The 15268-nt window shown below is 44.5% G+C and overlaps 1 protein-coding gene across 1 annotated transcript in view; it reads left to right on the top strand.

Moving 5' to 3' along the window:
* Positions 1–13279: 13279 nt before the first annotated feature.
* The window catches only part of B3GAT2 (beta-1,3-glucuronyltransferase 2), a 66162-nt gene continuing 64173 nt past the window's right edge, over positions 13280–15268 (top strand). Inside the window, exon 1 of the mRNA XM_037034364.1 lies at positions 13280–14659. Within this exon, the coding sequence (XP_036890259.1) occupies positions 14063–14659 (597 nt within the window). The 5' untranslated portion in view covers positions 13280–14062. The remainder of the gene's footprint in view (positions 14660–15268) is intronic.

The following is a 15268-nucleotide window of genomic DNA, read 5'->3' on the forward strand; positions in this document are numbered from 1 at the left end:
TAGCTGCACAGATCCTGAACATTAATAACACATTTCCACCCTACAAGACAGAGAGACTATGCCCTTGCTTCTGTTTTGTAATGCAGCGCTATGTGCCTGTGATAGAAGCATGTCGGTATGAGACCCTTGCCCGGATAATGCCTCCACGGGCAACCTATCCACCTGGCTGTCCTTCCTCTTGTCCTAACTTTTGACTTATTGAAAGTTTAAAATTATGCCCTTTGAAAAGTTACCTAGAGTGCAATTACTCTATGTTGAGTAAGTTAAGTTCACAGTCTAAACAGGGACAGGTTTGACATCTTAGAGAAACTGGGACGGGATGGGACTGGGACGGGATTGGGATGGGATAGCATGCTAACCGTGTGACTTTCCACCCCAAACATTACTGCTTTTGGTGGCATGACCCAGATTTGGTCTTGGTAACTGTGCGGTAAAGGATTGAACCTTGTCCATGATGTCTGGCCTTCGCCTTTGGACCCTGGGAGTTCATCTCTAAACCCTTGGAAAGTGCTGCTTGATGGAAGTATCTCCGTTTACCTGGGGGCTTTGAGCCACACCAACAATGCGATGTAGGGTGGAGGCTTACTGTCAGGTGGTTCAGCTAAACCTCCCATGGGGCTAAAGGTTGAGGTCAGCCTTGTGGTGACCAGTCAGGTTTGCATGACTGAGCCCCTATAAAGACTCTGGACACAAAGGCGTGGGTGAGCTTCCCTGGTTGGCAGTAGTCTATGTGTATTGTCACAGATCACTGCCAGGACGATAACACTGTCTAGGACCCGATGAGGAGGGGACAGTTGGAAGCTCCATGCTTAGAGTGTTCCAGACTTTGCCCTATGAACATATGCTCTTGATTGACTTTAATAGATATGTATGGAAAAAAACAGGTGTGTATGTATATATAACATTTTACATTTCTGACAAGAGTAATAAAAACTACACCTTCTTTACAGTTTTGAACAGTTATGGGCAAATTTTATTCATTAAAGTTTTTGAAAAAGAATCTGCCCCTAACTGTTCAAAATTTTAAATAAGGTATATTTTTTATTACTCACGTCAGAAATGTGAGCTGCTTTATTACCCCGTTATCGTTTATAAAGTGTGTTTGTATACATGAACAACCATGACCTTCAGGGCAACCCCTGAAGAAGGCTGGTATTGTGTTATTTGTTTGCCCCTTGCCTTGGTCTATTTGGGTCGCATTAACAAAAACACCGTAAACTAGGTGGTTATCAACTGCAGAAATTTATTTCTCACAGTCCTGGAGGCTGGAAGTCCAAGATCAGGGTGCCAGTAGGGTCAGGCTTGCAAACGGCTGGCTTCTTCTCGTATCTTCACACGTTGAAGGAGTTCTGCACTCCTCGTCCCTCAGTTAAGTCACCAGCGTGGGGGCTCCACCCCTATTATTTCATCATCACAATGAGATTAGGCTTCATAAATGAATTTGAAGGGTTCGGTACATAGCCTCTCTCCTAGTCAGTTTCTCTAAAAATAGCAGTAACACTAATTAACACACACTGCACTTAACAAGTGTAAGCACTGTTTGAAGATCTTCACATATGTTAACAAACAACACACTAAACGAAAAGTTTTCATTCACTGGAGACTGTGTTCTCCGTATAGTCAAGTGCCCTTGTTAAAAGCAGGTTGGGGGTAGAGAACTATTCCTCTGAACCGGCAGTTTGTATTCCCCATCACATCAGTTAAACTCCCCTTTTTCTCTCCAGGCACCACGGGTCTGATGCTGGCAGCAACACAGAGGGAACACAGAATATCAATAGATCCTCGGGCCCCAGAAGAGATTACCTCCTTTATTGACCAGCATTTTTATAGTGTCGTGCCCATTACAAATAGAATTTCACACACTGGTGAAGTGTGCGTGAACCTTCCCCCACCCCCGCAGTTCTTACTATTCTGAGTAACAAAATGGGAATGGCCTAAATGGACCCTGATCTTCTGACCTCAAACCCAGGCCTCTTTCTATCGTCAGTGTGTGCTTCTGCATAACAATGACCACTTGATTACTCATTTTTAAAAATGTGTGCAATCAGTCCGGTTCTAATTGTCATGATTCACTGCGTATTTCGAGGCCAAAAGTGCACCTTGCGTCATCATTTCACCGCATCACAATAGCAGCCGCCAGTGCTGACTGAATACTCACCATGTTATTGTTCTCAGGGTCTCACATGTACCAACCCGTCTGATGACAAGGACTTTAAGTGCTGAAGTAAGTCCATTTACAGACCAATTATCCACTCAACTCTTTTACATTTGTGGAAAACAGCTAGAGTGGGAAGAATATTAGCCTTGGAATAAAAAAAAGAACTAGATTCAAATTCAGTCTGTTATGCTTACTGGCTATATGATGTTAGAAAGGTTTCTCACTCTCTGTACCCACTGCGCAGCACTGTTACGTTAAAATACGTTTAGTGCGCCAAACAGAATCTGGTTCGTGGTAGTTCTTCTTACGCAGCATCTTCGTTTTAGTAGCGACAACATGAGGCAAGTACTGTCATCACGTTCATTGGAGGAGTGAGGCAGAGGGCAGAACAGTAACCAGTGAGTGGCTACTGAGGATATGGACTCCGGTCTCTCCATTCTGAGGCAGCTCATTCCCCAGGTGCCCAGTTGTCAGCCTCTTCACAGCGTTGGCCTGGGTCTCAGGTACCATCTAAGCCTCAGAGTAACCAGCCTAACAGTCCGATAGTGTTGAACACATTAGGTGAACACTGTGCTTTATTACTGCCGGTTTCTAAATAACCAAGTGCTTTCAGACACTGCCGAGTGACAGCGTCTCAGCTGTGACAGCCTTGACACCTAGCTGCTCGGGGATTATGTTTTTGGAATTGGAGGGCCTTTGTTTGTCATTAGTTGAAGTGTGACTCTAAGCAATTAGACCATAGTTTGGGAATGATGATTTTGTTGGCTTAATTACATTCTATTTGAATAGAATTCCAAGCACTTTTCTTAAAAATAATGAGCTCAATTTTGCAGCCCTGATGCTATTCCTGCTTCAGAACCAAACTTCTTAATGAGCTCCTATTTTGACTAAATCTGTGTGAGCAAATTCTTAGGCTGAAGCTATCAAGTCCTAATGGCAGAGAAGTAAGGGAACAAACCCCATATCCACTTTATTTGAGGGGTTCATTTTACTTAGACCACCGAATACATGCCCAACTCAAATCGTACTTAATCTGGCACTCAAGAAACAGGAATGAGTAAGTGTGTGCACTGCACTTGTGTGACTTTAGGCTCATAAATTAATTAAATTTTAAAAAACTAATTCAAGTCAGCAGACTGCCACATTTAGAAGAAATGGAACCTAAAACACTGATAGTGTTCTGTTACCAGTTCTTTATATTTTGGAGGTGGGGTGCTCACACAATACATGTTTACCTACAGGGGCCAGATTTACTTCTGAGACTCACATAGGATACTTTCTTATTTCATAAGATGCCCCAGACCTTATCCCTGTGCAATGGACTAAATGTTTGTATCCCCCTAAAATTCATACAACAAAACCCTTACTCCCAGTGTAATGGTATTAGAAGGTGAGGTTTAGGGGAGGTGATTAGGTCATGAGAGTGGCGCTCTCAACAACAGGATTAGTGCCCCTACAACAGGGGCTCCACAGAGCGCTCACCCCACCGGCTCCACCTCATGACGAAGTGGGAAGGAAGCAGTCAGCAGCTCAGCAGAGGGGATCACCAGACACTGAATCTGCTGGCACCTTGATCCTGGATTTATAAGCCACCAAAACTATGACAAATAAATGTTTGTTGTGTAAGCTACCCAGTGTCTGCTACTTTGTCATAGAAGCCTGAAGTGTGACAGAATGTGCCACCCCAAAATATGCTATTTGTCATAAATGTTACGTTAAGCTAAAGGCACTTGAACAACAGCAGGTCTAAGAAGGGTTCTCTGATCCTCCTTTTTTCTTCCCAAAAGTGGGAGATAAAAACTCCCAGGTGAAAGATGTTCTTTCCGTGCCAGGGAAAAAAATTCTTATCACCATTGAGGAGTTGAAGCTGAAAAAATCCCATACAAACAGACCTTGTTAAAATAATTCTTGTCTTTGGCTAAAGCCTCTCATATATTTTAGTCCATTTCTCAGGATGCTTCTCTGTTCATCTTTGTATAAAAGCATAGGTTTTGCCACTTCTTTGGGGTCTTCATTTCCTTATGAGGGTTCCCATGTCACATAAAACCTGTGTTAGTTTGTATGGTTTTCTCCTGTTAATCAGTTTTACATCCGTTGCATTCTCAGGGCCAGCCAGAGACCCTCGGTCTGCCTCCCCTACGGTTTCCGCACAAGGAGGATGGGATCGTAAAAGGCTGGGACGCCCACTCCCACTCTCTCCAGAGCCTGTGGCTGGGACCTGGGAGAACTGACAAAAGCTGGCAGAAGCGTTCCTGCGTCTCTGCAGTGGTGGTCCAGAGAGGAAGGTTACAATGTACCCTTGTCCCTTCCTTTCCAAGTTCAGGTTGGTGGGGGAAAAAACATTTTTGAAAAAACTAGTTTTTTGGATTGGGACCTTGTGAATCCCGTCTTGGTTCCCACTGACTATGGATCCTGTCCACACGGCGGCAGCTGTTGCTTTCCTTTTTGTCTCCTTCGTGCACCGAGAGCGGGGCTTGGTGTTCCACTCGCCAGGGCCCCTGGGCTGTCAGGTCTGGGGCTGCAGCAGCCAAGGGTCAGAGGGGGGACCCTGAGAGCGCGGTGGGACAGATATGTGGGGTGCATGCCATCTGTGGCTAGTGTGCTGCCACAGTTCCTCATTCTCAGGGGGATTGCCTAAGTCTTCCTTGCTTTTAAAGACTGTCTATGGGAGTGGTGCTGGAACTTGAGACAGCGGCATCTTCTGCCCCCTATTTAGGGACACTTCTTGTGACCACAGTTAGTCCACTAAAAGGCTTACTGGTTTTAAGCCATAAGAAGGCTTATTGGTTTGAAGTCACACTGAAATAGATAGTAGACCTTGGAAGACTTGGACTTCTACATCCAAAAGGATTTTTAAAGACCTCTTATCCTAAACAAATGTATTATTGCTACCTATGGGAACATCAGATTAAAAGGAAAAAATTAATAAGACAAAGATGAGAATCAACTTTTATATAGATTAGTGTGTTTTGAGTTTCTGTATTTATATGTAACTCATGGATAAGAATTAACACGAAAACTCTAAACTCTCTGCATCTGTCTGTGTGTTTACATCTATGTATGCATTTACGTGCCCGGGGTAGGGTGCAAGTAGCTCTACAGTTGTGAGTACACGAAACAGAGTTTATTCTTGTATTATTATTTATTAATTGCTGCATTGTTTTTATGTGAACAAATGTAAACCTGCTTTTGCCCTGCCCTGTATGTGATCTTTTTCCTACCTCCAGGTAATATTGCCAAAATTAATTTGTAAAGAGCTCTATTTAATTGGCTTAAGAAAAACAAGTGCTATAAAAATTCATAAAACTGTGAAATATATAAAAACTAACCTGTGTTTTTCAAGTTCACGTGATCTGGGATAATCTACAGTAAATAAAAGCTTAAGTTTGTTGGCTTCATAAAAATAGACATGTCTTCAGAGTTGTCAACACTAAATATAGTGCAGGCACACAAATCTTCTACCTGAGTGTACCAGTTACATAAGCTACTAGATGTTTATAATTGTAAAATTATAAATTCAGCCTAAGAATAAAGCATACAGTAAAAAATAAAGTGCTTACTGTATGTCAAGCATGGCAGTAAACAAAAAAAAACTGGAGAGAATCATATGTTTTAACTTTTAGGTTCTTTGTTTATGTGATTTTTTTCTATGATAATTTATCTACAAGAAAAATAACATAAGTTATAGACAAAGGATATTTGAGTCTGCTAATAAAAATGTTCTTTTGTCACACTAAAAACTTGCACTATGAAAAAATGTACCTGTAAATTACAAAATGGTATATTCATAAAATTGACTAGTTTGCTACAGTATGCTAATACAGTAAGTCCTCACTTAATATCATTGATAGGTTCTACAATTTTATGCAAAACAATGTATAATGAAACCAGTTTTACCACAGGCTAACTGACAGAAACAAGAGTTAAGTTTCTATGGCATCTCACAGATATTATAACTAAACAACATTATTTGAGGACTGTATATGACTGGCAACCAATATATGCAAATGAAACTACTAGAAACCACAAGAGTGAAGGGAAACAATTTTGTATGCAAAATTTGCAAGGAAAGTAGGATGTAGAAAAAAGAAAAGAAAAAGGGTTTGAGGGACATAATTTCAGAAGATTTGTTCTTTCTCCTTATGAAAACAGAGCTGTTGAACTAATTAGGTTTATTTGATATGTTTAATTATGTAGGAAACATTGCCAAATAAAAGTGATGCTTAGCCTTTTAAGCTTATATTTGTATGAGTATATGGTACTAAGTATTTCAAAAATTGTATAAAATTCTTAGAAAAGTTGTCAATGTTCTTATGACCTGTATAATCAGCCATAATTACAATTATTGTCTTAAAATGTTATATGTCACAGAACTAACCAAATAGCCTCATCAATTACATTATAATGAACTCTCACCAGACCTTTAACCATGGCTATTTTTGAGTCTTTTGTTATTCACAGATAGTTATTTTTCACTCTGATGTTTTCCTGAAATTTTTTGCAATCAACTACAAATAAAAGTGCATCTTCAAAGACATTCATGAAAGGACTTAGACAAGTACCCTGGAATATAGGTTTTGAAAACTTTAAAATCATGTCACTGTACTAGGTAAGAACTTCTAGAAAGCTAATGACAAAAACTGATTGATTCATAAAAGTGCTAACCCAAGATCAAGCAATACAAGAATTAATTACATGGGACTAAGTAAATTAATTTTTAATTAATTTTTGTTAAAACAATAAAAATATTAAGTCTTTAAATATTTTTACATTTAACATTTGTTTAAATTTAAACTTATTTTTAAATATTTTATCTTCCAGATTTAAATATCTGGTTTTTAAATATTTTATCTTCCAGATAAAAAATTAATTTTCTATTTTCTCTTAAATTATCTGTAACTTACAGAGATTTTGTGAATTATACAGAATTTATAAACAAAATTGAAATATTTATTTTTTTCTCCTTACCTGATCTCTTCAGAATTTGGAAACTCTTACTGAATATTTTTATATTCATGACAATATAATAGTTGTTAGTGTAAGTTCAATAAGGATGTGTTCTTCTCAACGGGACATAATTGGAAACATTGGTTATTTTACCGCAACTTTGACTGGAACATCATATTTGAGAATAACATGCATAGAATTAGATATAACCAGACAGATTTAAGGAACTAAGGTCGACTTTATAAAGTCCCTTGAAATACCAGCCTGGTGCCTTGCTTACAGGGTTCCCCACCTATAGGTGAGTAACAAAGGTCATTTCCTGGCAGACACAGGAAATTTGGGGACCTCTAAAAGAGAGTAATTTACTCACATCTGTAGTATTGCAGGCAAAGTCTGGTGCCAAATTCCTGAAATGGCTTATGTACCTTTATAGGCTTTTAAAGGTCCAGTCTGAGATTCCTTATTAAAAGTTGCAGCAAAGTAGACTTAACAAGAGCCTATATGATAAGCCACCATTCTTGTTACACTTATGTAAATAACCAAATCAAGTTTAATGAGAGTAGACTTGTTTTACAGACAAATTTGTCTTGCTTCAGTTACTATCTCCGGTAAAAATGGAGGTGATAGGAGAGAGGAAATTTTGTGTTTCAGTTAAAACTATAACACGCCCTTGTGGATTGTTGTAAGGTGCCATGTTCACTGACTGTGGGCTTTCTTTCCCTTTGTAAACTGGCTCCTGCAACGCTGTGTATTTTGTCAATAATTAATATTTTCTATTTTTCTCCCACCCTCCTGACTTGACACCACTAGAGGTTACCACTGCCCTTTTTCTGAAGTGCTGCAAGGCGAGGCTGAGTGACTTGATATAAACGTTAAAGCAATCACCACAACAAACCATGTCTGGACAACCTTCACACCTGCCACTGTGCAGGCCACACGGAAATCTCGTCATAACACCCGATGCCACCGCCGGAGACATTCAAACTAGAAAAAAATAAATAAAATTAATCAGATTGCCACTGCTTGTCCTCCCTCCACTACCCAAAGGCACTCCTAGCCCAATATCTAAAAATATGCTTGGCTCACTGCCCTCCAGAGTAAAAAACTGAGTGTGTAGTTTGTGCTAATCATTAAACTTTGTTTTTCTTTTGTTTCCATAGAAATACCCTTCATTCCATGCCTGTTACTCCTACTATAAAAAGTGCTAATTTAGACGTCCCCCACTTCCACCTACACCAACGCCTCCTAAAATGGGCAATAATTGTGTAGCCGAATCGACCTATTTGCAGGACTGAGAGACCGAGTCAGTGAGATATGGAACAATCTACCAACTCAGCCTCTGGATCGTGACACCGGTATTATTTGGGTAAACTAACAGTAGTGTGTAATAACCTAATTTGGGTATTTTAACTTTTCAAAGAAAATTTCAAAACATGTAAAAATAGGCCCAATAGTATAAGGAACCCCATGCATAATCTCACAGCATCAACACTGATCAACTCATAGCCAATCTCCTCTATTTTATGTGTATGAGTTACAGTGTTTAAAATACCTTCACCTACATCAGCAATTTTCAACCGACACGCCGCAAGAATTTTTAAAACATGCAATGCCTGACTATTTTATCAGGGCTCTGACCTCTTTTTTCTTAGATTGTCAACTTTTAAAATGACAACAGCCAACACAACAATAGCTGTCTGGTGTGAATGAATCAAAATTATGTCTATTCTTTTTGTCATATTAACCAAAAACATGTTTTAGTGTGTCACAGAATTCTAGTAATTAGTTTGGGTGCGCCATGAGATGAAAAAGGAGTAAAATCACTGATCTATATTATCTTCTTTGATTGCACTAAAAACTGCAAAAGGCAGGTAGGTTGTGCGGTTTTATAGTTAAATTCCATTTCTAACAAATTAGCATTTTAATGTAAATGCCAACTTTTAAGATAGTGAAGAAAAAGATACAATGTGCGCTCATATTCTTCGTGCGTGTTTTACTGGATTTCTGTAGGGAAGGAGGGACTCCGGCATGTGTCTCCTCAGCTGTTATTCAAACCGAACTGAATTTTTTTTTAATATTTTTTCATTTATTTAATTTACCCTCTCCCAAGGACATACTTGTTAATTTTAGAGAGAGGAGAATCGGGGGGAGATGGAGAGGGAGAGAAACATTGATTGGTTACCTCTCATCTGCACCCCAACTGGGGACCAAGCTGGCAACCTAGGCACGTGCCCTGACTGGGAATCAAACCCACAACCTTTTGGTTTAGGGGACAACGTCTCAGCCAACTGAGCCACACCAACCATGGTTGAGTTATTTTTAATAAAATTTTTAGGATAAATTGCCAATTTTTACTTTTCTAGAAAACTGCTTTTTACTGAATAACCTTGATCCCAACTCATTCTATAAAAAATGGGACTTTACTAAACAAATTACTTTTAATGTCACATTTTCTGCCTAATAACTGCAAATGTCTAAAATTTTAAGGAAGCACTATAATTTAGAATAATTCTAGGCCAAAGTGATATTTGTAGAGGATCCAGATGCATGGAAATAAAATGAACCAAAGACGTCATTTAACCATGGTTTGGTATCATTTTGCTGACAGCCATCAGTTGAGACTGTAATGTCCCCTGGAATCTGAGGCTGTTAGAATTCTTTACTTTGAGATCACCCTTTCACGTAATTGTGCTTGATATTTTCACAGAAAGTACTTAGGTTCATGTGCATGTGCATATCGATTATTGATACCCCTACATGACATTATGACTCATTCATGGGCTAGTTCTGATTCTGTTTACAACCTGATTTGCATACCCATATTATCATATATTTACAAATACATAGCTGTGAATAGATATTTTCCCCTGCTCTTTCTTGCTTGACTGAGAATATCGACGATGTCCCCGGATGCTCTTCTGAAGGCTGATGTAGCCACACGAGCAGAACCCCGGGCTCAGCTGTCAGACTGGATCAGCTCCATGCAGCGCACTCACGGGGCGGCGATCTTGGGGCTGCAGAAGTGTAGATGTGTGTTACTCATCAAGGCAAAATGTCAATGCTTAGTGATTATACAATATGCTTTTGTTAATTCCCCAGATGGGTTTTTTTTTTTAACCTTTGTTTATTTGAGAACAACTACCGCATGCTGAAATTCGGGGGCTGGCGCCAGCGATCTGAGCCTTCATTAGTACAAATGAAGCAAGGCTCATTTGTTACACAAATAATTAGAGAGATTAGATGAAAATAAACACTGAGAGGGTGTGCAGAAGCTCTAAAGTGAGGTAATCATTTTAATGACTCTAGTGATTTCCACCAACCTTCATTATCAGCCACACATCAAGTTTAAATTGTTTTAGGGGAAAGTACAGGAGCTACCCAGCGATTTCGCTTCATAAAAGTGGCATTTCTTCAAGCTCCCATTTAAAGGAGTGCTATGCCAGCACCTAATAAATTATCTAAATATTTTAAGAATGATAAAATGTTGGACTTAAAACTGTTTAACCCTCATATGCTTCAAATGGACATTCTTAATAATTTTTGTGTTTCAATAGCTTTACTGAGATTCGATCATAAAAGGTGTGGGTCCACATTCTTGAGGCGCCGACTACAACGTTATGGCGTATTCAGTGGTTTGAAATCCATTCCACTCAGAATCATATCATCCTTAGTGGTGACAAGCTGCACCTTTTCTTTGGGGTAAATCTATTTACTCTCTCTTCCCTTTCCTACCTCAACTTGGAAATACCCTACCGCACACAGTAACATCTTCCTGACATATGGGAGCCCTATTTAGAGGCATGGTCAGTCCTGATTAGAATGGATTTCATTTTGTATTCTCAGGTGACGATGATCCTGCAAGATCTCCTAAGATCTTTGCAGGACACGCTACTTGTATTAAAAGAGCATTTATTGATTGCCTTCACAATACCAGTTCCTCTGCAAAATACTTTACCTAACTTATCCTCTTTAGTCCTTACAAGATTCCCATGAAGTATGTATTATTTTCTCCACTCTCCAGGTGGGAAACAGGCTTTGAGAAGCTCATTGACTTTCCCAAGTTGCCTGAGCAGCCCAGCTGGGAATTGAACCCAGTTCTGCCAGACTGCAAAACCAGGATGCCCCCAAGGGACGGCTGAATGAGGAAAACCTAGATTCAAATGCTGACTAAAGATAACAGAAAAGATGACGTGATCTCATGATGTGGATGTACTAGTCACGTGCTGCGTTGCATGACACCTGGGAATTCTGGGCACCAGTTAAAATCTCAGATTCCAAAATTTGATTGAGTTTGAAAGTGTCTCATCTCTGAACAGCCCTGGTTGCTGGAGAACAAGGAATTAGGAAGCAGGTTTGATGGTGTAGTGGGAATAACTAAGCGTTCCCTACTAACAAGGTTAGTGACGCTTTTCAGTGTCACTCAGTAACCACTGGAGCTGTACTCCAGCTAACGCACAGGCATTTCTCTTCCACCACATTCACATTCTGACAGCATGCAGAGAGACTTCAGTAATCTTTGTGGGGTGCTGATTTCTAATATTCAAGACAAGCCTTTACTAAATTCCCTTCCCTTCCTCCTTCCCCAAGAAGGAGGACATTGTTTCCTGAGGGCCAACCACAGGCCTAACCGGGACACGTTTATTCCGAGGCTGTGTTATACAGGGTGTGGCAAAAGTAGGTTTACAGTTGTTGGTATGGAAAATAATACAATGATTAATAAATAGCAATGCAAGAATAAACTCTGGGTTCTGCCAATTCACAAATGGAAACCTACTGTTGCCCCACCCTGTGTTCACAGGCCCACTGGGCTAGCACAGAACACATGAAGCCGTCTAACGGATTCCTCGTTTTCTGTGTTTAGGAGGTACTAATCTGCAGAGTTTAAGTATAAGCTGTGGGTGACCCGGGGAGGTGGGGACAGAAGACCAGTCCCTGCGGGGATCCCGGGGGAGCGGCGCTGTTAAATCAGTACATTTCACTCTGAGAGGAAAGGAAGGGAAACTCACAGACGCGCCAGCGCCCCAAGAGAGGAGTGCGCAGCACGGGTAGGGCTGAGAGGTCCAGGAGGTCAGGAAGGCCGGAAGGACATCTGCCCTCACTCAAAAAGCCCAACCGGAGGAAATTATCTGTGAGCAAGACAGAGGACAGACAACTGAGGGAATATGGACTCAGAAATTATCATAGGCTGGGGAGGCTGGGGGGAAAAAGGCTTTCTTGCAGCTTTGGAAGCATCTCCCCGGGACATGACTATGGAACATGGCCCCTCTTCTGTCTGTCTTCCTGGCACATGACAGGCAGCCAGGGACTCAGCTAGTAGGTCCGCCAGACAGAAAAAAGTCCAAACTAAGCACCAAGTGTTTACCAGTCGTCTTCCAGACGCTGTCACAGTTCTACATGTCAATGCTTACACGCAGGAGGGCCAGCTCCCCCGGGTCGGCTGGGTCCGACGGGATTTCTCCAGGCCTCGCACAGGGGAGGCCACTGGCTGCACCCGGGGAACCAGGGTGCATTCTCACTTGGCTACTTAACATTGACTTCGGAGAAATCACCTTAAACTCTGAGCCTCAGCTCCTTCATCCACAAAATGGAGGTGATTCCACTTCCCAGGCCTCCGTGAAAGGATCTTTTGGGAGCGTCAAACAGAATAATTCCCATAGTAGCGAACTCCGAGTAACTGTGACTCCAAATTACCGAAGAAACAGAAGCCAAACATACTCAAGTGGAGTTTCAGGAATTTCCCCCACTGATCTAACTGCAGTCAGGCAGCAACCGTTCAGATTGATTCTTTCTGAAGAGGGCTATCTCACACGTCAAACACCTTTGTCGGCCCCCCTCCGTCTGCCAGGCCTTCCAGGAATCTCTGCCTTTCAGTGAAAGCGCTTTTTGTTGCCGCTGTTCGGCACACCCCCACCACACCAACCCCGCAGCTGGGAGCCAAAGAATCTACTGCCCTCTCCCGCCTCTAGGTCTCCCCAGTTTTCTGCACGTGAGTGGCTTTTTCTGGCTGATCTCCAAAAACCTCGCAGTATTTCAGAAATCTGGGTGCGCACGGAAACGAGCAGAAGAGCATCCATCCCCTCCCGGAGGTCGTGTGCCCCTAGGGGACCCGCCTCCCTTGTCTCCTTCGGCGGTGCAGCAGCCGCCTCCAGAGCTAGCTCGCGGGGCCGTCAGCGTCAGACCCGGCGGAGAACCGGGCCCCCTCCCCACTTGCCTCTCGTAGCCCCTCTCCGCCAGTAGCAGCGCTGCTGTCTTCCCACGGGAGGACTGGGAGGACGCCGGAGTCCGCAGCGCCCCCGCCCCCTCGCTTTTTCTTTCTTTCCTTGGTTTGGGATCTTGCTGCCAGAGCCCGGAGAGGTTCTGAGAAAAGCAGAGCGAGGGACAGGAGTGCAGGCTTCTGCTGCAGCGCGGGAACGGAGCTGGGGTCCTGCATCTCAGGCGTCCCCTTCGGGTCCTCGCCGCCCCGGCTGTGATGTGACCCGGGAAGCCCTAAGCGCCTGCCTCCAGCCCTCGAAGGTGTCCCGGAGAGCCCAAGGTTGGAGTCCCTTTGCACGCAGCGCGCGGGACGGAAGCGGCGAGGCGGCCGGGGCGGGGGCCAGCCCCCCGTTCCCACTGTTCGGAGAGAGCGCAGTAGGGATCGACGTCTTCTGGGCGCTTGACACAACTCTGGGGTAGCAGCGCGCAGCTGGACCAAGTCCTGCTTCCCGCCGACTCAGCCGGAGTGCGGGGCAGCACCTGCCCTGCACTCCCCGTAGCCCTAGCTTCTTGGCACCTGCGCCTATCCCCCACGCCCAGGCGCTGAAATCGCAGCTTCCGGACCCCACAGCGCCGCCCGACCTTATGGAGAGCGCTCGGGCCGCAGCTCCCTGAGTGCGGGCGCCGCCGCCGTCCAAACTGCGCGCTGGGGTCCACCGTCTGGCCCCTGTTAGGGGCGTCCGAGAGGCCGGGGAAGAGCGCACCATGAAGTCCGTGCTGTTCAGCCGCTTCTTCATCCTCCTGCCCTGGATCTTAATCGTCATCATCATGCTCGACGTGGACACCCGCAGGCCCGCGCCCCCGCTCACCCCGCGCCCCTACTTCTCCCCCTACGCCTTGGGCCGCGGGAGTGCACGACTCCCGCTCCGCAGGGGCAGCCCGGGGCGCGGCTCGGAGAAGCGCAACGAGTCGCGGCCGCAGCCACAGCCGCAGCCGGAGCCGCCTCTGCCCACCATCTATGCCATCACTCCCACCTACAGCCGCCCGGTGCAGAAAGCCGAGCTGACCCGCCTGGCCAATACGTTCCGCCAGGTGGCGCAGCTGCACTGGATCCTGGTGGAGGACGCGGCGGCGCGCAGCGAGCTGGTGAGCCGCTTCCTGGCGCGGGCCGGCCTGCCCAGCACGCACCTGCACGTGCCCACGCCGAGGCGCTACAAGCGGCCAGGACTGCCGCGCGCAACCGAGCAGCGCAACGCCGGCCTCGCCTGGCTGCGCCAGAGACACCAGCACCAGCACGCGCAGCCGGGCGTGCTCTTCTTCGCCGACGACGACAACACCTACAGCCTGGAGCTCTTCCAGGAGGTAGTGGCCGGCCCTCCCCAGCTTGGGGGCAAGGGCGGGAGGGGGCCTCGGTGGTCGGCCGGCCTGCGGCTGTAGGTTATCACTTCTCAGTGCACTCTTTTGGGACTCCAGGCGGAGCGCTCCTCGAAGGCACCCTCAGCCTTTGTCATCCCTGGCGTACTTCCCTGGCCAACTGGGTGGGGTTTGGGGGTGAGGGATAAGGACCACTGGGGACTCAAGAAAGGAAGTCTGGCCAGGGGCTTTGCTCTCTGCCTGGCCCCAACATTGGGCGGAGAGGGTAGCACAGGTGTGGGGCGCGGGAATGATTTCCCGGAACAGGATGGCCTGAGGGTGAAGCCCAGTTGGAGAGGGAGGTCAGGGTCTGCTTGGTTACTCCCGAGGCCCTTCAGCACACACAGGTGTGACTGGGATTCTAGAACCATACGGAGAGGAAGGTGGAGATGGTTATTAAAAATCAGCCCAGAGACAAATTTCTCTGGCACAGTCTACTGGCATGGAAATGATTATTAGTGAAAACGGTGCCTTATAAGGGGTCCTCCTAGAAAAGAGGACCTTTCTTCTCCCACCCCACAAAAGGCCTTTTCCCACTCTGCAGACTACGTCTTTTTC

The sequence above is a fragment of the Sturnira hondurensis genome, unplaced genomic scaffold (assembly GCF_014824575.4).
Source record: "Sturnira hondurensis isolate 20B ecotype Veracruz unplaced genomic scaffold, ASM1482457v3 Scaffold0022136, whole genome shotgun sequence".
Lineage (NCBI taxonomy): Eukaryota > Metazoa > Chordata > Mammalia > Chiroptera > Phyllostomidae > Sturnira > Sturnira hondurensis.